Source organism: Oxyura jamaicensis, chromosome 1 (genome assembly GCF_011077185.1).
Source record: "Oxyura jamaicensis isolate SHBP4307 breed ruddy duck chromosome 1, BPBGC_Ojam_1.0, whole genome shotgun sequence".
Lineage (NCBI taxonomy): Eukaryota > Metazoa > Chordata > Aves > Anseriformes > Anatidae > Oxyura > Oxyura jamaicensis.
This window is the reverse complement of record NC_048893.1, coordinates 165,692,059-165,718,254: the sequence shown is the minus strand read 5'-3', so window position 1 is coordinate 165,718,254 and position 26,196 is coordinate 165,692,059. Positions and strand designations below refer to the sequence as shown.

The 26,196-nt window shown below is 36.3% G+C and overlaps 1 protein-coding gene across 16 annotated transcripts in view; it reads right to left on the bottom strand.

Moving 5' to 3' along the window:
- The window catches only part of PCDH9 (protocadherin 9), a 699,850-nt gene that overhangs the window by 532,481 nt on the left and 141,173 nt on the right, over nucleotides 1-26,196 (bottom strand). Inside the window, exon 3 of one of the 16 annotated variants that reach the window (XM_035321149.1) lies at nucleotides 17,263-26,094. The exons of the other annotated variants lie outside the window; for them this stretch is intronic. Within the exon in view, the coding sequence (XP_035177040.1) occupies nucleotides 26,086-26,094 (9 nt within the window). The 3' untranslated portion in view covers nucleotides 17,263-26,085. Of the gene's footprint in view, nucleotides 1-17,262; nucleotides 26,095-26,196 lie in introns of those variants that run through there. 16 annotated transcript variants of the gene reach the window in all.

Here is a 26,196-nt window from a genome sequence, read left to right as displayed (position 1 = left end):
TAATTTTCTACACTGTAGAGCCATTATATCTCCTCTTAAGATACGTCCTTCCCCTTTCTCCAGAAATATTATTTTACATCGGCCATTTTTAAGAGTTCAGCCCTATTTCTCCTGGAAACTCCCATCACAGTATGAATAGAAACCTCCAAACAAACCTGAAAGGATATATCCAAATTTCAGAAAAACAATGGAGATTTCAGATTCTGAACGAAATGTTTATTGCAAAAATGTACCCAAAGAGATTTGAGACAAAATGAATAAATAAATAAATAATAAAAAACCACTCCCTAGAAAACAGCTATTCTCAATCCCAAAAAGCTACCACGATTACAGACAAACATAAATATCAGTTGCCTCATGCAAATGTAGAAGACTTCACATTTATCCATTTTACATCATAGCTGCAAATTATTAAAATGCAATTTATACTGTATTAAGGAGACAGTACACTATGCTCCTAGCTTCCGGACACATTTAAAAAAGAGAAAATCTTCTACTGAATGAACAGCACCTCTTGCCTACTTTTAAAGTAATCCGTTTAAAATTGTACAATATTACATATATTTATTAAAAGTTTTTTGTTTGTTTGTTTTTAAGGAAATATCCCCAAGAAACATTACTCTCTTCTTTTCTTGTATATGGAATAAAATTGCAAACACTGTAAGTTTAGTGTTTGGGGCTTTTTCTTTAATTATTGACAACACTGAGGATTGTTTAAGACTAGCTGTGTCAGAGTTTTGGATACCAAGTGTGACAGGCTCTGCAGGTGTACACTGCCTTGCCTATTGATACAAATTGAATCTGAACATAGCAATTTATTCAGCAAATCAAACCAATCACTGCACTGCAGTTTTCTCTTTCAGCTCTCATTTCCCAACCAACTACTCTTAACCACTTTGCTACTTCTGCTTTACAGAAAGCTGCTATTAGGAGATGTTTTATGAAGAAGGTATGGAGATTTACAAAATTTTAAAGACAGTTCCACTCTTCCACTGCTGCCATTAGGTGCTACATCATTCACAGATGTTTTATACTAGCCATCTGTCTCCAAAAAACTTTATCATTGTATATATTTGTCTACTCCTTACCCTAGCAAAAAAAAAAAAAAAAAAAAGTAATCACTGTTACGTCATGCAAAGCATTTAAACTTATCAAAGATCAGAACAGCTTGCAAGTGAAATTTGTTCTGATCGACTATGAATAGTTGTCCAAAGAACAAGATTACTTCAAAACCTTATTTTTCACTAAGAAACAAACAAATTGAAAAAGAGGTTCTTTAAATCAATTATGTTCTAACCTATTTTGTGAAAGACATTTAAGCTAACCAGTCCTACAAAAGAACCAACATGAAAAGATCAGAGTGAAAATTAACACCGGATTGCTGAATAGATAAGTGTGGAAAGAAAAGTAACCAACTCAGGAAAATCTGATTGGCAGTCAGCTAAAGGGGGAAAAATAGAGCAATCTTACAGTGTTGAGCCAATATATAACCCTGGATTAATAGCTAGCCTTGGCAAGACTCAAATGTGAAGATGCTCGCATCGGGCATCCCAGACTTGCTGCTACCAAAGGTTGTTGCTATGGTAACCAGTGACAGTCAGCCAACAGTAAAATGAATTTAGAAAAGATAGTTAGGAAGTACTGAAAGGAAGAAAGGGAAAGAAAAGGAGGGAAGAAGTTTGATGTCTGTAAGAATATGCATAGTTCCATTATGCCGTTTGTTCTACAGCAGCAGAGAAATCAGTCACTGAAATGGAGCAGGATTTCCATTTTATCTCCGTGATATTTGAAAGATATTCCTGCCTGCATAAGCTTCTAATTGAAAAAAATTATTGTCTCTTTCACAGGGCAGCTTGTCAGTGACTCAGCAATCCAGCAAATTCAGCCTCCTCTGAAAATGGCATGGAACTGTTAGCACATTGTTCTCATCTAAACTGTTTACAGGAAGCATGGAGTGGCCCATTTCTGTCTTTTGCCTTTAAATCATCCTGGGGAAGGTCCCACCCATGTAAAAGGGTTCAATGGAAGAAGTATTTATCATTGAAACAAAAGGATTTGGGACTTTACAAATCTGGTGGAAAACTCAGTTGATCTTTTTAAAAGAAAGAACAAAACACAGGCTGGTTTCTTTAAAAGCAAGAATTTGGTTCAAAGGAGGATAGCTGGAACTGTGGTCAGTGGACCATAAATCACAGTGCCCATGACCAGCTGTGCAGCACAGCATGGAAGAAAAGGTTTCAGATGGCAACGTCCCTCAGTGATAGCTGTGGATGTGTATGCCAGAGAGGTAGTTATTGTTGTTTACTTGCTGTGCTATCAACATGGTATGCTAGAAAGCACACTTTTTAGGAATCTGTGTGTGTGCACTATATTATCTTATCTGCAGCAAAACATTGTCCCAGTCCCCCAGAAAACTCCTGCTGGAGTACTGGCAGAAAGAGATAAAAATGAAGTACTACTTCTGGTAAAACTGAAGTGCTGAACTAGACTTCCCTACAAGCACGTTTTCTTAAGATTGACTGTATGCCATGATCAGGAGGATGAATAAGAAAACCTCATACTCAGCCCTAGAAATACTCAGTGGTTGATTCACATGAATGCATTTTTCAAGTCTAGAAATGGCATTGAGAAGGGTAGAGGCAAAAAAAGCTGTGAGATAGCGCAAGCATGGATGAAGTTGTTATTTTCAGAGAATAAATGTCTAGAGAGGCTTTTACACACACAAAAAATGTGCTTTTACAGAAACAGCAGACATAGCCACATGTAAGAAAATAACCAAGTTTGTTTCCCCTTCCAGCTCTGGGACCATGAGGGCCTAGGTCACTTCACTCACCTTCCTGAGGTCGTGACTCGGGAAAGTCACTTAGTCGCATTCTGCCTTGTTTCCTCCCTAAATAAAATGGGAAAATACAAACCCACTCAGCCTTTTAAAAGTGCATTCATGTTTAAAGAAATGAAAAGTGCTAAGCAAGTGGTAAATATTGTTTGAGTAGATTAATACATGGGTGATCAATATACATTATGAGACTGCTCTTACTCATCATGTTTCCCACAGCTAAGGGAATGCAAGAAATAATAATGATGATGATTATAGCTGTTACAAATGCCTCTAGTGAAGGCTGCCAAGTTTCCTAGAATGTAAAGCCATGTTCTCATTTACTTAACTTTAGTGAAACTTTTACTGTATGAAGCCAAAATTATACCTGCCATCTGCATCAAACTGACTCAAGATTTTTACTAATTGATGTTTGTGTTGACTTGATTTTACCAAATATTACACTGAAATAGATTTTATTTGTTTTGAAAATGGAACAAATTAAAAACAGGTCATTAAGTTAATACTGGTAATTGATAATTTTTCTAGTAAATTATTTGAAAATCTTTATGAAGGCTTAGGACTAAAGCGATAGTAAGCAAAGCAAGAGTACTGAGATCACAGAGTTCCCTTTTGCTAGATCCACGAAAACAAGTCCAAATGGATTTCATCAATTTACAGATTTCAAAAGGTTATATGCATTCTAAAAAGGATAAGGATGAAGACTTTAGCTGCAAGTACATAAAACATTCCCACAAGCATAAGCAAGAAAAATAACGTTCTAAATATCTGGAGAATGACAGTGCCAAAATATTTGCAAATTTTAGATATAAAGCACTCAGTAACAACCCTTTCAACAAATACTAGTCAGAGATCAGAAGTATCATTATCTAGATGATTTTTAATAGGAATTAGGCATATTGTAGAATTTTTGGTAGTTTCTTCATATTCAGAAATCATAGCAGTTTGTTTGTTTGTTTGTTTGTTTTTAACAGATAAGAGAAGCCTGTTATTTTTCAGTAGGTGACTCATATTATTCACCTAGATAATTATTATCCTTATAAAAAGCTAGATCTTCCAGAGGATAATAAAAGACAAAAAGCAAACAGAAATCTCCCGTGCAAAATCTCTTGTTCATTTATTTCTAATGTGTTTGAACCTATTGCAATAAATGATTGCAAGACTTGCAATATGTCTCCAAGAATGGCATCCAAAGCTTTTCAAACTCACTGCTCCACCTGCCACCTTTCTTTCACAGGGGGCCTGTATTGTAGACTGTGTTGTAGAAGACAAAGGTGGAAAAGATGAAGGTATGGGAATTGCCACACTGGAAGGGGCAATTCCTCCTTTCTGCACAATCCTTTTGCCATTCTAGTGCAAGTTATCCCTTGCACATGCAGAATAGCTCACTTCTAAAAAAGCAGGAAATTAAAAAATGTATGCAGCTGAGAATAGAAAGTTGTTCTGAAGCCACACATAGTTTTCTGAACATCGGTGTATCTTTGTCTGTAGTTTCACAAGATTTTCTCAGTATAGGGCCTGACCCTTCTTGAGTAAAACTGTTGCTTAAGTTGTTAAAAAACATGGGGCAAGCTAACATAACAAAATATTTTTATTTAGACAAAGCTAGCCTGACACTGAAATGAACAAAGGCGCACTCATCTATAAAATAATAATAATAATAATAATAATAATAATAAAAGAGGCCAAAAGAGGCCAATGGCTGAAAAAAATGAAGCACTTTTAACTCCTAAATGAAATAAAAATCACTGTGACAATATACACACATACAAAGATAAGAACCTTTTAGTTAACTGTCTGATCTAAATCCATTGTCACATTAAAGAGTAAGAAGAAATCCTGAAGAAACATGCATGAGCAACATGCTGTTGTTAAATCCAGGGATAAACATTATTCCTCAATAAGAAAACACAATATTGTTTTACTCTTTAATTTCATTAAATAATGAAAACACTTGTTTTTCTTTTAAGTACCTCTGAAGTGTTTGGCATTAGTCCTAATTCTTTACAGAAAAAGGTACCCTTTTTAGCTTTTAAAGCAAGAACAGTTACAAGAACAGTTAGATGCCAGTCTTCTTTTTCTGCCCACAGGAAAACTGGGGTTTGCTCTTCTGAATTCATTAATCATTGAAGTCCACCTAAACTGAAATAGTTTCTGTATGCATGAAATATGAGAATGGAAATACCTTTTGCTTGCAATAGATCTGCTTTTATCTTCATATTTATTCACTTAACAAACAAGCATGTTTTATTTATCTGAATATAGGTCAGAAACTTTTGTCTATGGACCTTAACACTTTTCACTAGTGTGAGCCTGAAGTTTGCAAATGGGCTATGAATATAAAGTATTATAGTTCAAGTACTAATTTTTTGAGAACTAGATCCTGATATAAGAGGTGATGCAAATCTGAAACTCCCTTTGTCTTCAGTGGGAGATAGGCGTAATTTCTGTATGTCATAGAATCATGGAATCATTAAGGTTGGAAAAGACCTCCGAGATCATCTGGTAGTTATCTTGAGATATGTAGTCAGGTAGTGATGCACAGAGAAGGTGTTATCACCATGGAAAATTCAGCTCAAATGCACCTTTTCATGTATTTTCTAGTCATTCCAGAATAAGCACTTCCTAAACATTTCTTAGATATTTAACAAGTAATTAATTCTATAATGTTCTAATTACTTTTAATTGGAACTGGAAAGGAAAGCCTACATGCACAACCAAGTTATTAAGAGTAAAAAAAGACTCTCAGTAAAAACACAAGCAGGACAAACTCCTTTCATTTGATCCTTTGCTAAAAACAAATTGATAGAGTTTGGCCAATAATGGCTAGGGGTGTTTTTGTTGTTGTTGTTTTCCTAGTTGAAACTTCCTAGTTGTCTTACCTGTGGAATACTCTGCTTAATTAGCTCTCGCCAGATTTTATCTGCATCTGTGCTAGGAAACACCACAAATGGCCTAGTCTCTAAACCTACTAATCTGACAGACTGACCCTTGATAAATCAATGTTATAATCCATAGCTTGCTGCCTTCCACTTCAGCTGTCTGTGCCATGCTTTGATTAATAGCTGCCTTGCAGGAGAAACATGAAAATTGTATCATGTGAAACTGGTTTGAACTATTGTGCAACCATGGGACACTGAGCTACTCTGGGGAGAAAGTTAAAATGAACTACAGTAGATAAATGTCAATTTCAGGGGTTTTGACGTTATATTATATTTAAATTAAAGGGAATATTATTCTGGTTCCTTCTTGTTCTGAACCTGCTGTTTTTTCCCTTTCAGAAGATTCTGATAAAATATGTGATCATCCTCTGCCAAGGCTCTCAATTCCTCTTCGGTGCAGACGGCAGGGTTTATATGATAAAATTTTAATGACCATGGACCTGCATAACAATGTGAGGCACCAGCACATTTTCAATAACACTATGCGTCTGTGAGGACTGGCATCAGGTGATATTCCTACTGCTGAATTCTACATGTCCTAAGAGGCAGGCTTAGTGGAGATAGAGGCAGAACCAGAGAAAGCTCCATTATCATGCAGCAGTTGTACAGATGAAATGGAGATTTATGAATCCCTGCCAAAAAAACTATATTATTGACTGTAAATTAAAACTGGGGCTTAACACATACTGAACTACATGCTAGAAAGGCTGATTTCCAGATTATCCTGTCTATTCAGGCCCAGGAATCTGTAGAGACCACCCCTGGTGAAGCAGTCCTGAGCTCTCCATGAAACTCAAACTTGCTAGACTTTGAAAGGCAAGTGCCAAAGCTTTTACGGTCACATAAATAAATAAATAAATAAATAAATAAATAAAATTCCTCAACTATTTCAGCAGGCATTTACTTATAGCATGCTTTTGTAGTATGGTGCCTGGGACCCAGTGGTTTCATTCTCAGAAGTAGTTCCATTGCCTTCATGGAGAGATTTCTATTTTATTCTTCTCTAAGTAATAGCATGTTACAAGCTCAAAGGACCAGAATTTGGTTTCTGAATTACTGCCTGCTGTTCATGAATCACAGTCTTATCAGATCTGCCACTGCACACCTCCACCTGAATCACTAAATCCAAATAATTCAAATTGTTTACTATGTTTTAGATTGGCAAGCATCTTCTAGAAAATCCCTTAGGGAAAAATAAATTTTTGAATTAAAAGAACTAGATGGTAAGATAATGAAAAAGGTTTTTAAAAACTCTCTGGGACAACAAACCTGTAAAGCAAAGGGATTAATTCTGTATTGAACTACCTCTCTACATATGCCAGTGTTTCAAGTAGAATGCAACTGATACAAGCTGGAAGATTCATCTCGGAATATATTCAAATATGCATCCACTGGTATGTCCAATGATTAAGACTTTCCCCAAGAAAAAGAAATGAATAGCACCTTTTCTGATATTTTTCCACCCCAGACAATGAACATAATACAATCATTTCCTTTTCACTCTCTACCCATGTGAACAAAAAGCTTCACATAAACAAACACAAAATCAATTTACTCATTACACATTCCAAGTCAACTGTGAGAGGCTAAGGCTTACTTTCCCCCATTCTTTGTAACATCTTATATTTCTTTGGAAACTGGATTACATCCTTAAGAAAAGATGTAACCCAAAATGTAAAAAAAAAAAAAAAAAAAAAAAAGATGTAAAAGAATTAGTCTTAGCTTTCCTTCAGTTTCCCCCAAAAATAGAAAAAAAGGAGCAGAGAAAAAGTGCAAACTTCTCCCCCCCCCCACTGCCCTGAAAACAGAAAAAGAATACAAATTAACTTTCTTTTCTGCTTATTTGTACAATTAAAACAAAAAAAACAAACACACACACACAAAAAATAAATTCACTTTACCCTTCAGACCTCTACAAGGAGACTTTGCCTCCAGTGAAAGTAGTTCCACATGGACCATTTTGTGCTTGTCTAATGTGTAAATGTGCTGTTTTATGTTGAAGTAAGTATAAGCAACTATACAGTGCATATACAGTAACAGCTATCACTTTAGGCGCACAAGTGCCATACCCTAAGGCATGCTACAGGCCATGCTTCATAAGGCAAGCAAAGTATTTTCACTGGACTATCTGAAGTGGCACAGCATATAATAGAATATATTCTAGACCTGGTAAAGCAATACATTCCAGAAAATATGTCATTTTTTTCTGGAAAGCACAAGGGTAATAAAGCACATAAAGTTCAACACAAATAGCAAAGTGTACAGAAGCGTTTCCACTATGTCTGTCCATCCTATGAACAATGTTTCATGGGAAGAGAAAATTCATACTGTTCACAAATATGTGCACTGACCATTAAATGGGTGACCCAGATATACAATTAGAAACAAGAAAGAGATTGCATGAAGCAACCTGTTCAATCTTTCTGTAGGCCCAGCCCCTGCTATTGATCCAAATGTACTGAGTAACTGCTGAGAAGATGTCACCTACTTGTTGACCACATGTCCCAGTGGGTATCACCTTATTATGCTTTGGACATATTCATAAGCCCAAACTGGCCTCTAGAAAGCTTAAAGGAGCTGAAATAAGGCTAGCATAAGGCAAATTTAAGACCTTTTCTAGTGGTGTTGAGTAGATCTGATCTTTGATTCATTTTCACTTTTCTGTGAACACATTTCTTTTAGCTTTCCTAGAACAGGAATACTAAAAAGGAGCAAGCACACCACTGTCTTCCCACAACTGGTGAAATAATGCTGGCAAAGCACATATGTATATAACTCCATGAATATGAGTCTTTGTAGTAAAGATCTTCCCAGCGCTGCAATGACTAGTACCAGGAAGCATATAGCACTGGTAATATGCAGTGGGACAGACAATGATAGTCTGAACTTCATCTCCTCAAGCAAAAGCAACAGAATAACAACCAACTTCAGGAGGTAGCACAATATAAGACTGGCATCTGGAACCAGTCCTACCAACATATTTTTTTAATCATCTATGATTGCAATTTCAGATGGCTAACAGCAATGTGAGCACGCCTGCACATGCAAGAAAGGATGTAAAAGCTCAGCACATGATGTGAAGAGCACGTTATCACTCATCATCACCACCTGCATCAGCAGCCCTACCTGTGCCCAGGCCTAACCCTGCTGGTCCAGCCCAGCCCCTCACACTCTCTCTGACCTCAGTCTGTCCCCTGGGAGGTGCCCAATGTCTGGGGCTGGGGCTGCCCCTGGCTACCCTGCTCCTGACCCTGGCAGTGGGACCCTGCCCCGCCACCCCTATGCAGACACCCCCTGTTCCCAGACTCAAGGGAGCTGCCAGCCCATATGGTACCTGCCTGGGCTGTAAACAGTTGCAGAATCCTAGAGATGGGGTGACCACAAATACCTATTTAACAAAGAAAATAGATTGCCATGGTTTTGGCAATAGACCAGAAGTTCTTTTTATTCTATGCCAGATTTCTTTTACCTAGTTTTTGCTAGACAAATGCCCAGAATAGAGCTAGGTACATCCAAATATTACTTTATTTTTTCTTTTTCTTTTCTTCCTTTTTTTTTTTTTTTTTTTTTAATTGCTCTGGATGATATACTTGGCACACCAAGGCTCCTCACTGAGTTGAAGGCTCCTTGTACACAAGCACTTACACCATGCATCTGTAATCATACCCTGTAAAATGGCATCAGCAAAAGAAAGAAGTGACATTTTTTCCTCTTGATCACAACAGAATAAACAACACTTTAAAGGTTAAATTATTCAAATTCTACAGTTACCTGTTAAAAAAAAAAAAAAAAAGACATCTCTGCTGTACCTTCAGATTTTTTACATCCAATTATTTTGATTTTTTTTATCCTATCCCACTTTACTTGACTACTGCTGCTTACAGGAAAAAAAAAAAAAAAAAAAAAAAAAAAAAGTGTTGTAACTAGTGGCAACTCATTTACTTCCACTGATAGCTACAGCTCCCAGTACATGGCTTTCAGCTCAACTCAGAGAAGTTGGATGAACAAGCTACAGCAAGTTAGAGAAACAGAAACAGGGAACACCTAAAAGCATATCACAATATCTTGTGCACTAAGAAAATCTGGGTGTCAGCTTTAACTTTTTTAAGGTCAGACAAGTTTGACAAGAGGGCTTGGTGAAGAAAAATACAACATTATTCTCTGCACAGATTAAGACAAAATAAAATAAATAAGACTTGGAAGTTCAGTCTGAAATCCAATTTTAATTGATGTAAATCTCTTCAATCCCCTTGTTGCCAATTCTATCAGTCACTACATGAGGTTGATGGAACCGTACTGCATTACACCAGCAAAAAATCTGTCACTTCAATGACAGAAGAGACTACATAGTATTCAGAAAACATTTTTTTTTTTTTTCTAAGGGTTTACTGGTTATTCATTTTATGATCCTGGGGTTATCTATAAAAAATAAAATGAAACAAGGGAATCTGCTATGTTTCTACGTGTGATAGTGCAAGGAAATTTAATCCAAAGACCCCCTTGCTTAGTACCTTTCCTGGAGCACCCCTCCTGCTGATTCTTCTGCCTCTATCTTTCATTATACACAGGTTACCCAAAAGGCAGATTTATGCATTAAGATCTACTGTTCTTTAACTTAAAAACCATAGCCATGTGAGAACTGAAAAGCAGTGGGGTATGACAATCCCAATCATTTTGTCTATTCCTTATCAATACATGAAATCAATATCTTTGCACCCAGACTCTTTGATCCAGACCAGACCCTTGACCCTATTTTCTGATTCTGTTCTGTTTCTCAGGATGCAACACAATTAATTCTTCCACATGGTTACAAAATAAATAAATAAATAAATAACTACAAGGAATCAGGGAAAACAGCCATAAAACACTGTATGAAATAGCATTATGAGTGAACTCATAAAAAGAGATGCTGACTGAGGAATTTAAAGTTTTCAAAACTTTTGATCTTGTTTATACATGTGAAGGTTTGATGTGAAAGCTTGATGTCAACTGTAAAGAGAAACATCTCTCAAGACAAAAATAAAAAACAGATCTCCTGTTGAAACGTACCCAATGATAACCAACAAGTTTCTGATCTTCAAGAGAACATCACCTCAGTGTCTTGCATTTAATATTATTTTATGCCAAGCAGCCCTACTTTTTCTTCTCATTATATTTTCTTCATGGATAAGTGTTTGGTTTCACACTTCTGGTAAAATAGAAAGTTGCTGGAGTAGATGTTCAGTAAGCCTTATTAGAATAACTACCCTGTTGCCTGACATAACATGCTATTTTATGAGGACCCATGTACAAAGTAAATATAACAATTATTCTTTTCATCTGTGATAATGACAATTATTAGTAAGTGGAACAGTAATAAATTCTTTGTATTTAACACTGAGCTCTAACCCTGCTGAGGAAAAACTGATCCTTTCATTTCAAATATTTCGATGTTGAATTTGCTTTCTGTATGTTTTACTCTTAACTTTGATTGTAAAATATCAGTAAAAAAAATCAATTTATTTAAGCATTATACACACAAAAGGATCTTAGTGGAAATTGGTAGATTTTTTTTACATCTTGTGATAGTATCAAAAGGTACAAATCAACATGTAACATCTAATTGAATTTGTTAAAAAGTGAACCAATTTTTTGATATAATTCTGGTGATAACACACCAATGATATTTGAAATATTTTATCATTAAAAGGATGCTGGTAGCATTTAATTCTAACAGAATAATCATTATTTTTATGTAAAATTATTGAAAATATAATATTGACTATATAACACAAGAATGTCATGTCTATTTGCTTTTAGTGGTTACCCAAAGTGCTTTGGAAATTACATTATTATGGAATTGTTGGGGGGTTTGTTTGGTTGTTGTTGTTTTGAAAGGGGAAGAAGAAGAGAGGTTGCTCTTGTTTTTAAAGAAAAATTCAGAGACAGCCTAGATATGCCACATGTGAACAAGAATTGCTGTTCAAATGTCACTTGTGACTTGACATAGACAGGGAAAGGTTGACAGATATTTTAAAGCATGCAGAAAGGATAGAAAGAAATATTTTACCTCCAACTAGTTTATTTGTCTTTTCTATATTCAGAGAGGTCTAAAATGCATTCCCATCCACCTGACAGTGTTCTTCTAATGAACTTTTTGTCAATATTCATAGAAGGTAATGGAAAAGGTTCACTATACTTGCATGGAGCACATAAAACAAATGTTCAAAAATCAGAAAAGATTATAGGACAATTGATTAATGCTTGCAATGTTAACGTATTTTACTGATAGCCTTGGTCAGATGTTCAGGTAAATATGTTCACACTTTAAAAATAAGATTGCTTGGTAAAGACAAAGTATCACAGTACATCAGCAGCAGGGTTACTTTTAAGCATAACACACAATGCATTTCTATATATGCTGATATATTAACCCCATGTGTCAATACAAGGAAAAAAGGTCAGGAACCTTGAATAAAAAGTTCAAATTGTTAGTGAAAACAAACCAAATGCAGAAGCTCATTAACAACAATGAACAGAAAAACTGGGGAATGCAAAGAAAGTGTCATATGGGAAAAATGTAAGGGAAATAAGAATATACACAAATATTGCAGAAAACCACAGTTTTCCAGTGAAAGTGATTAACTATGTTGTATATTTGCCAAGTATATTATTTGCATTTCAGATTTCTTGAAGTCAATGGCTTCTCCCTAAAGGCTCAATAAAAGGAATGAGTTTTCAAGAGTTATCTGAATGAAGACAAAAGACAGTGATTTAAGTCATAAATAGAAATCTACAAAAGTAAGATACAGAAGAAAAGCCCAGAAAGAGAAAGGTACTAGGACAAAACAGAGAACAAGAGAGCAGTATGAAATACTCAGTAGCAAAGAGAATTAGAGAAAAAGTAATCTCTAAAAATAAATGGCTAAAGATCTGGGAAGAGCTTTGAGGTAGAAGGTTTTCAGTCTAATATAAAGTCTATTTGCATTAACAGAAGTCTTTTCATTGACTACAGAGGATTTCTAATCAGACCATATAAATTTCACCTTGATGATCTCAAGGCATCTTGAGCAACAACAACAACAAAAAAAAAAAGGCATTTTTTCTTTAATGGCACAAGCCAAGGTAACAAGAATGCAGTCTATGTCAAAATATAATCATAACTCTAATTAATGTAAAATGTGTGTCTGTTACTTTGTTATTCAACCTACAGTCTGTTGTATGACCTTCCATCAAAGGTTGTACAAAGTGAATGAATGCCCTAATTACTGTAAAACTAATACCAAATTACAGTACTTCTCTGTCCTTTTCCAAAGACAGACCAGCAAGCAGAGCTTTCTAGAAGTTACTGGGGATATTGCTATTTCAGTCTTCCAATGTTGCCTTACTGGAATTCAGTAGATAACAATTTAATACAAAGAACAAGAACTCTGCATGTAATATAGTCTGTATTTTCTGTGTTTATGCATAGTTAAATCCTACATAAACTGACATCATTTTTGGTTAAGGTGCACTGCATCTTAATGTCAAAGAAAATGTCCATATACATAAAAGCAAATGCAATTCTTCTTCCTGAAATTGAGAGTTGTGTAGGCAGTATCCCATCCAAATTTAGGTTGGGTGTACTAGAATTCTAATAACAGGTAATCTGAAGTGCTCATTAGAGATATGCAAGTAATTCATTACTTAAGTGTGTCTAATTTAACCGTATTTTCCCCTTCAATGAAGCCTGCCCTAGTGGAAATTAGTGATCCAGCCCACACACTTCCAATTCTGTCAGTACTTTCAGTTTACATTTGCCATTTTTTTTTTTTTTTCAGATTTCTAAAAATGACTTTCTCTGTCTTCTTCTCTCTGATCTCCACTGGTATTTATACACAGCAAGTATAATTATGCTTTTGGCAAGCTAGTGAAAACTAAACCCTTACAAGCAAGGGGAAAGAGAAAGGAGGGTGAGGAAACAGAGAAGAGGAAGAAAATCCTGTTTTAAGTGAAGTTATCACAGGCTTACTCGTGTGTAAGCAGAAGGCAGCTACATATTGTAATTTTACAGCACACTTCTAGGAGATGGTGACATTTGGCTAACACTTAATGAAAGCTTAGGATGGGTGCTTTATTGATCTGAGGGAGTCTATCTACTGGAATATACTAAGTAATGAAACTGACAAGTTATCGTCTTTTAAATATCAACAGATCTGCTCCCCAAAATCCAATCTCACAGACAAGCAGATGAATATCTTGTATGGTAGGTCTTGCAGCACTACATACAGTATACATGCTGAGCTCTGATGTTCATATTCATCAGTTTTGCTATTTTTTCCCCCAGTAACAAAATAACAACTCCTGCTAGTATACCACCCTGCTGTCTACTTTAATTGAAAACTTTCCCAGGCCTTGTTCTTTCAAGAGCTGTAAAAACTTAAAGTTAAGCAAATCGTAGATGAGGTATTTAGAGGAATTCAGCAATGTAACACTTCTGTTCCTTCTTCATACAGTCTAGAATCTTCACCGTACCCTGGAGTCTAAGAGTTAACAAATCCTGCCATATGTTGTACAGAAGCATTACTTCAAAGAAGGAAGGGACCTTTTCCCTCAAACGTCAGAAAAGCATTGAAAAGAAGGCTATTCCCTATAACAAGTAAACACAGCATATAGAGTAGATCTGGACAACCATCATGAAAGCCTCTACAGGGCTGACAAAGGTAGTCCTGACTGTTAAGCTTACAGGGCAAAAAAAAGCTATAATGCATAAAACTAGTTTTTGAAGTTTTCTTCATGGAACTTCCCTGCCTTTGCTGGCTGGGCAGAGCTACACCAACCATCCATCCTGTGTCAGAACGTCTTAAGAAGCAATCATGGAATTGCACAGAATCTCAGAATGGTTGAGATTGGAAGGGACCTTCAGATGTCATCTCATTCAACCCCCCTGCTCAAGAAAGGACACCTACAGCAGGTTGCCCAGGACCATCTCCAGATGTTTTTTGAAGATCTCTAGGAAGGGAGACTCCACAGCCTGTCTGGGAAACCTATTTCAGTGCTCAGTTACCCACACAGAAGAGGAAGAGGTTCCTTCTGTTCAAATAGAATCTCCCATGTTTCAGTTTGTGCTCATTGTCTCTTGTCCTGATACTGGGCATCACTGAAAATAGTCCTCTTTTTTATTATTATTTTTCTTCTCCGAAAGAGCAGTCAGGCATTGGAATGGGTTGTCTAGGGAGGTGGTGGAATCACCATCTATGGGGGTGCTTAAGGAAAGGTTGGACATGGTGTTTAGGGACATGGTTTAGTGGGTGATATTGGTGGTAGGGGAATGGTTGGACCAGATGATCTTGGAAGTCTTTTCCAACCTTAATGATTCTATGATTTTCTTCGCACATTCCCTTCAAAGTATTTATAGACATTAATAAGATCCCCCTTGAACTTCCTTTTCTCCAGTGGAACAGTCCCAACTCTCTCAGCTTCTCCTCAGAGGAGAAGTGCTCCAGTCCCTTGATCATCTTGGTGATACTCTGTTGGACTCTCCCCAGTATGTCCAAGTCTGACCTACACCAAGGAGCCCAGAACTGGACATGGGCTCCTATACTCCGGGTGCAGCCTTACCAGTCCTCACACTCTCAAACACAACCTGAACCATTCACATAGCAGCAAGTTTTTCTTTGATGTGCCTTTCACAGCTAATTCCTCTTGGAGAAGGAACTACCATAAATCTCATAGAAATTTCTCTCTGCAGAAAAAGCTGACAGTCTCAGCTGCCTAATTAAAGCAAAGAAAGGCCACTTTCAGTGGCTGAAATGTCAGCAGTATAATTCCACAACAGTTTTAGCAGACAAAAGTATTCTGTATGAGTGAAACCATCTGAATCTGGTTTGTAGTATGTATGAGCTATGGATTTGTTCAGCATAATATATATTGAAATGTGCACACCATAGATTAGAAAAATAACAGCCACAAACAGTTAATGGATTCCTTTGTATATTGATACTCTTTTGTCATTATAGTTTATTTCTGCCTACAATAGTGGTCAAAGATAATTTGCATTCTGTTGTAAGAGAAACTATGAAGAGAATTAGCCATCATGGTACTTCTCTTCAAATTCACTTGGCCCTGAAATGGAAAAAACAAAATCTGGATCACTGCAAATGTGTGTTTTGCACACAGAAGCCATAGCAAGCAGCATTACTACAAGCCTGCTGGGAAAGTACAATAAAAATAAATCAGAATGAAAGGAAGTGCTGTGGCTAATACATAAAGATGGAAAGCCAGAATGAATGGTTAAGAAGTGGGTGCTTAATGGTTATTGGCCTATTGTATTTTAGGAACCTGATCTTCATTTTGCCGAAGTAAATGTAGTGCCAAGTAAAATATGTTCATATTTCTAGCCTTACTGTTTACATAGGAATATGTTGGGTATTATTCACATTGCAGAACAATCCCTAAAATAACAACAAATACTTTGAAAAATATTGTGTAAAGTTAAACTTTACAGTTAAACTCAGTTATGTATTTAGAAAGTCCTCAGTTGTCAATGCGTCATGCAGGCATGCAACACAGATCTAAGTGGAGGGAGGGTGGAAAACTGTTACATAGATTTGATCATGTCTTGTGATAAGGAATAGATAAATCACATAACTGCTTATTGAGGGAGGAGACTGTAAACTTTCAACAGTAAAAACAGTAAATCAGTATCTGAGTTGCAAGTCTTTAATTACCATTTTGAGGAGCATGGAAATTTGCAGACAGAAAAGCTGTCTTGTCAAAAGGATAAAACAAACAACAACAAACAAATAAAAAAGAGGAAGAAGAGACAAAAAATCATGGCCTTTTTTTTTTTTAACTCAATAAACTCTGGATTTGGCAGTCAAAAAAAAATGTTTTATTATAAATTAAAGTTTGAATAGTCTTGAATTTCATAGTAAGTTTGTCAAGGGAAGCTAAGAAGACAGTACTGTAAAACAACAAAAAAAAATGTCAGGGAAGTCGCTGAAAAGTGACATTTTCTTTATTACTGCAAGTTCTATTCAGCTTCCCTGAGGAGTTCCTCTGACTGTATATTCATTGACCCCAAAAAATTGGGGGGTCAAAATTTGGGTCCATGCTTGCTGGAGTTGTTGAACTGCTGATGAATCCAAAAGAGAGTTTTAAGGACTCCCACCAGGGCAGTTAGTCATGCTGGGCGTGCTCTGTTAAGGAGCCTAGAGACCAAAAGCTCTGATAGGTCCAATTCCCACTGCATTTATCTCCAATTCTGCTATGGGGACAACCTCATGTGGTTCCTATCAGAACCACAGAACCTGAAACCCAAACTAGCTGATCACTAAACTGAAGTTCTGGTCTGTCAAGAATGTCAGCTTCCCTGAGCAACTGCAGGGAGCCTATTTAATTCCAAAACACTATGTGCCAACACTCTTGTAACTTCTCTCTCTTTTTTTATTATTTATTTTTGATTCAGAAAATTGTAAAAGAGTTTATTTTTCACACAGTTTAGACTGATTTATTTATTTTTTTAATGATTGTGTTCTCCAGTCTGGGGTCCTTTCTATAATAGTTCCCAGTGGTAAAGGCTATTGAAATCAAATGATGAAGGTTTTAGCTCTACCTTTTGTAGTTTTGATGTTTTTCTTCAGATATTTAGCCAGTCTTTGTTGTGTGTCATTTGCATTATTAGCTCCTAGTTTTTTTCCCATTTACCATAAAAAAACAATCAGTCATGTCATTTGGAAGCAAAATTTAGAATGCCAGTTGTTTTTTTTTAGTTTTTATACAACACATGCAGCTCTGTGAGCAGCTTAACCTATGAAGCCCAGTTTAATATGGTTTTATGTCTGGTGTTTCAATTATCCTGTGTAAGCTCTGTTTTCCAAAGCTTAGGGAATTCAAGAGCTCTCACTTGTAAGGACTCTCTGATGTCTAAAAGTACAGTTGAAAATACATCTAATCTCTGACAAATTTGCCATATTTATTAGAAGACAGACAAAACACGTTTGATGACTAGGAGATGAGTATATTAGTAATTGTAAAATTTACAAAGGTCTTCTTTATAGAATGTTAACTAAATACTTTTTTTTTTTTTTTTTCCCTTTAATAAATTCCTACCATACAATTGCATTCCTGAAGACTGAATCCTTTGCAAGTTCCCATATCTGTTTTTGTACTTGTTTTCCTGTACAGTACCAAGTTTTAGCCTAAGTCCTTGAAGCCAGACTGGTTTCTGCTTTCTGTCTCATTGAAGCTTTCACCTTTCTTTCACAGCTATAAATGATCACCTCTGATTGTATTAAAATGTATTTTATGTATTTTTCAGGCAGGTTTATTGGCTGTAAGATTAATATGCACCTCTAGTTCCAGAGGTCACACTGTTTTTTAAAAAAGAAGCACTTTCTCTTTTAGTGATTTGAATTTATCAAGAATTATGTGAGGTAATATACCTAAGGGGGAATAAACAGAGAAAAGAAAATCTGTGAGACTTTAGTTATCTATTAGCATAGCTTTACCTTTGCAAAGGATCTTTGTTTATTTTTCTGAATTTTTGTTTTTATTAACTTTAGTAGTCATGTAATGTTCTATGTGCAAGGCATTAGAAGACATATATATCAATCCCAAACAATGTTTCAGAAACAAACAAACAAACACACACACACAATTGCCTTCAGTTATGTGAGCTGTGATATCCATCCTGAGCAATTTAATCACCTATCAAAGGATATTGTGCATCTTTTATTTCTCAGAAAAATTATATGAAAGTCTATTTTGCACCATGTTGGAAGCAACAAATCCAACAAATAAATAACTGTAGGTAAATATTTTTGTCTGACCATAAAATAAGAGAAAAAAAAAAAAAATCATACAGACTTGTTATTTCTTCTGCACGTTGGAAAGATGTGAATCTACTGTACAGCACACATACAACAGATAGTGAAAATCTGCAGTGACGACTAGCAAACCGATGTGTTTCTTACACACTACGCATGAATGTTCCCTGTCTTACTGCAATGACCTTATGATCTCCGGTGCCAAGTGTTCAAGTCCCAGCTGTGGATTTAAACTCAATCTCATTTTGAGTTTCCATTCTCTTGGCAGCGAAGTCATTCTTCACTGTGCTGCTCAAGCCAGAAAAGGCTTCCTGACTCAGAGGCAGACACTGATAAGCAATAGCTATAAGAGAAGTTGTAATTGCACAAGCTCTTTCTTTCCCCCAACAGGTATTACTACAAATGAGCGTCATTGAAAATTCTTCTGAGCTTTAACAGGGCAGATAACCTTGTAGACAACTCTGAATCTAACACTGTGTCCAGATTAACAAAGTAGACAAAAAAAAAAAAAAAAAAAAAAAAAAAAAAAAAAGGCTGCTGTGCTTCTATTATTTAACTCCTTTCTTCCCCTCCAAGAAAACCTTCTGAAGTAAGGAAGATGATTAGGTAGTCTGAGCATTGGTACACTACACTGCTGGTATAGTACAGCAGAACATTAACACCACAAAATCAGGTAACAAGAAATTTTGATATCCTGAGCAATTTAATCATCTATCATTGGACATTGTGTATACTTGTGCTTTTCCCTTCTCTCCCCTCTCAGATGACATTAGCTATTTCTTCTCATTGATTGAATAGATTAAGCATTCACAGCAAGAAATGATTTTATGTATTTTTCAGGCAGGTTGTAAAATAGCAGTTATTCTATACTCTATCCTCAGTATTCCGTGAATGCACCATGCACTGTTTCCAGCATGCTGTTCAAATCATGACTTGATACCAAAATATTAACTTCCTCAAGGGTTCTTGTCGCTCCCATTATAGCTTTTTTGTTCTTTCTAAATATTAACAGATATATCCACACAACATCACTGTGCAGTACAGTAGCACTGCTGGGCATATTTTACGAGGGAATGTTGATGTGCATCTGATGAAACCAAAAATGCAGAAGTGTGAAATACACTTCAGAGCTCCAGGGACCTGCTTTTTCTATAGCTGGCACTATGCAGCCTTCCACATGCCCAGAACAGAATCCCCACTGGTCTCAGCTGCAATAATGAGTGCAGGGAATCCTGTAAGTCAGAATCTGTACATCACAGCCTGTCACAGAGATCAGAAGATACACACAGTGAGCAAGCCTTCACATAAATGAAAACTTCATTTAAGTCTCATCACCAAGCTAACTTCAAGTGTAAAAAAGTTCTCTTTTATAAATTCCCTTTCCAGACAATGAAGAGGGTGACTTTGCATATCTAGCACAGACAGCTGATCAGAGTTTCTCAACATTGATATCAGAGCAAACCTACAGAAGTAAGTTTCTAGACTTCCAATTAGCCCTCGTGAATATTCTCCAACTCTTTCCAACTCTCAACTTCTCACCAACCCGTCTACCTACATTTTCCTCAGACTATTCATCTCCAGTCTCTGCTACGGCTCTCTCAGATTCATATGCCCTATTTATCTTGCCAATAACATTCTTTCCTCTTTGGTCTTCCAGCTTACACATTCATGCCTAGCTGAAACATCATACCTTGGAAACATCACCTATGTGCCACCTTGTGCCCCTCAGGTAGACCCTGCCCCCTGCCACCTTACTCCTACTAACCAAGGTATCTCCTTCCTCCAGCTCTCCCATACTGTTTCTCATCTCACTGCAACCAAGCTGCACTTTAATTCTCAGTTCTGTTTGGTCATCAAGTAGACAAATACTGAAAACAAAGAAGAGAACATCCCTAAGGAGACAAAGAACCCTCTGTGAAGACCATTGTCAAAGAAAAGAGCTGCTCACCCAATATGCATAGATACAGCTATTTATGGTTGGTTCATGTGCAGTCAGATCACACCAATGATTTCTGAGAGATACAGCAAGTTCAATTCAGACACAAATCACAGACTTTAGCTGCCAAATGCTAATGCCGTTACTGAGCCAGGGCAAACTGAGGTATTTTCAGTGTTTATAAGTGGACTAAATGTGGGTGCTTTTCCCAGAGGAAGAAGAAAAAATACATTCTCACCAATTACAAGTTCATTTTCTAAAGAATAGAGGGACTAAATTTCCTCCGGTAAACAGAGGCTTTAAAAATTATTATTATTTTAATGCAGAGATAGGTTCAAAAATACTTTGTCTCTATCTCACTGTTCTCCAGACATTTTCCAAAATTTGAGCCTAGGCGGATCTTGATGAGGGAAAATATTAGCTAACTTAATTTTGGCAAAATTTTAAGGAAGTGAAGACAGTTTCCTAGTGGAAGCTTACATACTCAAAAAATTGTTACCACTTCATCTATGAAAGCTTGCTCATAGGGGTCAATTTTCTGGATTGCTTAACAAAAATGAATACATACGTGAATGCATTGACAAGTTCTGAAATATTTCAAGCAATCTGTGCAGGCAACATTAGTGAACTTGATGGGCCTCACTCAAGATTCATAATACATACACATTTCTGTTTCACTTCAGCATAATTTAGCCAAGCAAACTGTAAACTCTTGTTCATTGTTCCAACAGAGGATTAGTTAAACCTCCCAGGCTAGCAGTCCATCTGCTCTGCCAGCTAATGCTATTGTCCTGGAGACACCACCTCCTTCATTGTTCCACTGAACAATCCATGCCAGTTCTTTTCTCAGCTGACACTGACAAGTACATGTCAACCCGTCTGCGTTCTCCCGCACACATCTGTGACACTGAATATAGCCTTTCATGATTTCAGGCAGTTTAAAGCCTAGGAAGAATGAGGAAATACAATACTATAAAAATAATAACATACTCAAGTTTTTAATTGCAATAGATTATCTAATCAATGCAATGTCCAGATTTGAGTGTTTATTTTGGTTCCTTCTACGCTTCTCTTCTTAAGGAAATACTAGTTAGCGTTGCAATGTAAAACACGTTGCTTTAAAGCATTCAGCAAATTTGAAATACATTTCCATGTGAAGAAAATCTGATTCCCTAGCATAAAATGTTTCAGTAATTTTTAAAATAGATATGTGTGGAGTATCTTTCAGTGAAGACTTTTTTTGGTTGAATCCACAAAATGGAAGGACCAAAATAAGGAAATCAATTCCTGCCAGCAGGTCCCTGAAAAGCTCCAGCTAAATGAACTGATGCAATCTCAGTACAGGACTTCTAGTCAGCAATGACAACAAAATTCTCATTACTCCCAGCATCTCAAGGCAAAAGAAAGAGATGCAACAATCTATAGTTGTTGCAGGTGGTAAAATCCAAGATCATCAATAAGGCATGGATGAAATTCAGTGCTCTGTCCCTTACCATGTATAGAACTGTTTCATTCAAACTTCATGTGAACTTTATATCATGCAAAACAATGCAGTCTTATTTGCCAATGCCAATTAGTCAATGACAGAACAGAGAACAGTGTAGATGGGTAAAGTCGTTATGCTTTAAAACAGCAAGCTAGCATTGCAGTTGTTGCCTACAGCACATATATATTTAAGGATAGCGGAAAAAGAAATGTATATACTCATTGGCACAATACCTGTGTAAGGTAATAAAACATAAAAACATCTACTTTTGCTGATTCATCAGGCTCTGAGGGAGTGTTATTTACTGGATATTCCATAAAGGAGCCAAGCCTCCAAGCCAGAAAGGGAAACAGTGTCTCTCAGTCATGCCAGACCACATTGTTCTTCAAATGGCTCTTAAAATTCCAGCCCCTTGATACAGAACCACAATGACCACAGCTCCTGGACCACACAATAGCTGATAGGTACTAGCTTTAAAACTGGGTAGTAAGGAGGAAACCCAATTAATTCCCTTCAGGTAGCATGCAGTACTTGAAAATTTTAATTTCATTTACATCAATGTAAACCCATCTCTAGAGATTTCTCTCAAGTGATTTCTGCCTCCAAATAGGAGGCATCTGAAAATTATCCACCAGTCTTCCAGTTTAACTAAATTGGTTTTATATTGGAGAAACTCGTTATATGAAAGAAGGAGTTGGAGGGGGATGTAGTTTTGCCTGAGACATGATTAGATTTAAGTATTGAAAGGGAAGGTCCCATCCTCTGGACACAGTCCATCAGACTCATACAGCTGATTTCTATTCCCCCCCTCTCTCCCCCTCTTTTTTTTTTTTTTTTTTTTCCTTTTTCTGTAAAGCATTTCAGCAAATGAAAAATCTTAATCATATTTTTTTCACAAAGAGGGCAAAAGCACTTGCAATTTGTTTTAACACAAGCAAGCACAGCAAGGTGACATATAATCAAGTGTTCCCAGACTGATATATTAAAATGCTGGTGTGCAAGCTCCTGCCCTGCATCTGTGATGTAAGAATTCTCCTTCATTATTCCTTTTTATTATTTTCCCATGCAGATCACTGTGACCCATACAGATCTTTACAAACCTGGATGGTAATTGAAAGTCCCTTCCATAACAATTTTTTTTCCTTAATATATAAAAGGTTTGATCATTAAACATCCAAACAGAAAACATTCCTTTCTTCATCTGCAATAACCCAAAAAACAGTGCTAAAAAAAGGTGCTAGGAAGCCAATGAATCAACAATATTACTTTCTTCCAACAAGAGCTCTAGTAACCGGATGTCAGGGAAGAGGGAAAGAAGTAGGGAAATTTTCACATAAATTATTCTGTAAGATACACCATCTGAACTTTTCTTTGTCTGGAATCTCTGCATGGATGGCTAACAGAAACTCTGGTGTTAACCTAAGAAAACAGATCCATCTGGTCCTGACTGTTGAAGTGCAGGAGACCTCTCTTCAACAGCAAGCAACTTCTTCCAAATTGTGAAGCATTCCAACTCCCCTAGATTAGAAAACAGTAGACTGGAAAATTGCAGGAGATTGGTTTCTACAGACTCTCTGTTTACAGCTGCAGCCTGTAACAAGGCAGCTATGACTCGTTCTGCAAAGGAGTTTGCCTGTAGCAGTGCCCAGTAGGCAAGCAAGGATCTTCTGTTTGTTTCAATAGCAGATCTCTAGCAAAAATCAGTGTGATAAATCTGGAATTTTGTCTTCCTCCTTTTCCTTTTCCTATTTTTACTATTATTATTTCAGCTCCAGCAATCAGCCTAAATATCATTAAGGAGACTAGAATCTTGGCTGGATTTAATAAAAATATTATGCAGAGAAAAATATACCCAAGAAGTAATGAAATAACAAGGAATTACTTAAAAAAAAAAAAAAAAAAAAAAAAAAAAAAAACTCTCATAATCAGATACTGCTTTTATCACATCATATGCATTAAACTTCTCTGAACTGATGTCCTTTTCATCCTAATGTACTAAATTAAATATCTGTTCCTTGTAGAATTTGATTCATCTAAACTAGATTAAAATCAAATCATGAACAAAATCAATTTCACTTAAAGTACAATAATCCCAGCCCACTGAGGCCCCCTTCTAGTAATCACAATAAATGCTGTCTCTACCACCATTGCCGTCCCTTATTTTTCCCTCTAGTCTTTCACTGGATGCATAATTTTCATATCGTATTATAAATTAGAACCTTGTATATCTTTTTCATATCTTATTAGAGCCAAGAAGCCAGAGGCAAGACAACCTCATTCAAACATTCCTCCAGGGTTTTCAGGTCAAGTCATTTTTTAAATTGGGATTGGTATAAACCTCAAGGGATTTCTTGATTTAAGAAAGAAGTACAAATATTTAAGCTGTCTTGGGGGGATTATGCTGACATTGGATCGTGGGATTACCTCCTGCATAAGACTCAAGGGATTTGGACTGGTTTGGCATCTTGTCAGAAAACTGGGCAAAAATGCTTCTTAATCAGATATTCAATCATTCCTTACTGTAAGCGTGTCAAAAGGTATCAAACAAAGAGAGAGAGAAGCAATTGCTTCTAGATGTGTAGGAAACAAAAGCATTGCTCTGACGTGATGGTGTTTTAGCTTTTTTATAAGGCAGAAAACATCATAGTGAAAATAGGCTAAAATCCTGAAAAAAAGCTTCAAAATTAGTTATATTGCAACCATTTTGGGGCTTGCCCCTTGGATTTGCAGGTGTATTCTCCCACTACCAGCAAGGTGGTATCTAATTAAATATTTTGGCTAATAATCAATAACAATTCAGACTTCCACAACAGAGCCCCCTTTGTCTCAGAGCACTTTAATCACCAAAATCAACAGCTATCTTCCAAAATATAGTACTTTATGTGAGAAGGTTTTAAGCAAAACCACCTCTGTCCTAGTCAAATCCAAGCTCTTACTCAGATCTGAGACCAGGCTTGAATTGCAATTGAATCTGTCCTGTCAAGAACAGCACTCTAATAAATTCTTTGACCATCAAAAGTGTGAAAAATGTCATTCTCCTTCAGTAATTTCTTTCTCTTTTTTTTTTTCCTCCTTCTAGAGCATACGTTAGAGGGAGAAAATGACAGGAGTTAAAGTCATTCACCACTGGCACAAAAAAAAAAAAAAAAAAGAACAATAGCAAGCAACAGCAAGAAATAAAATGGTTACTTGAAAACTGTATCCGCTTGGTTCTGTCAAATGTAAAGGGTCAGTGCCAGACCATTATACTGAGAAAAATATTGCAAAGGAAAATGGATTTTTTTTTATTTTTTTTTTTTACAGAAGGAATGTTGAAAGGAAATTAGAAGTCACTCTTAGAGAAGGGTAATAATGTGTTGTCAAACATGGATCAAATCCCCTCAATTATTTTTTTTTTTAAACATATTCAACAAATTAAAAACAAACAAACAAAACACACACAACGTGAAACTCACATTCATTAATCATAAAGTAAATAAATGTCCAGCATGGAAAACATTTTTTCCTTTTGCTGTTTCACTGGTGAATCATTCTTTTAAAGGCATATTTATTCTTTCATCCAGACACATCAGACACATCTCTTCTCTCTCTTTCACATGCAGAGCCTCACATATCACCTGTACAACATATTGTGCAAAGACACAATCACAGTTTTAAACTGCAAAGGTAGAAGATAAGGAGACTAGACTGTGATGGGAAAGTCAATCATAAGTCTGCACTTTTTAAAGGTCCCTGACAGGACTCACTGTTGGATAAATCTATTCTCATGATGCATAGAAAGTTCTTATGTGACAACTCCATTGAACCAAAATTTAGCTGTAATAGTCTCTCTGTTGAAACATGGGCTTTCTTCTTTGTATCTTTAAGGCAGCACAGGATCACACTGTATATAACAACAAAGATTATCTATGCTGGAGAAAAAAAAAAAAAATGAAAGGAAAAGAAAGAAAAAAACAATCCTAACTAAACTTGACAGGAAACTACTTTCCACTCACTCGTGAAGAGATTCCAGCATCACTGACAACAAGCCCTGCTGATTGGGGTCAGTCACTTTTCAAGCCCAAGGGGGACCGTCTTTTCCAACTTCAATCACAGTCTCATAACTCCTGTATAAATAAACACACCAAGGAAGAAAAAAAGCAGGGAGAACCAGCAGTCACAATCCACATACAACAGTGGCACCCATTAAATTGTAGTAATAATGTTTG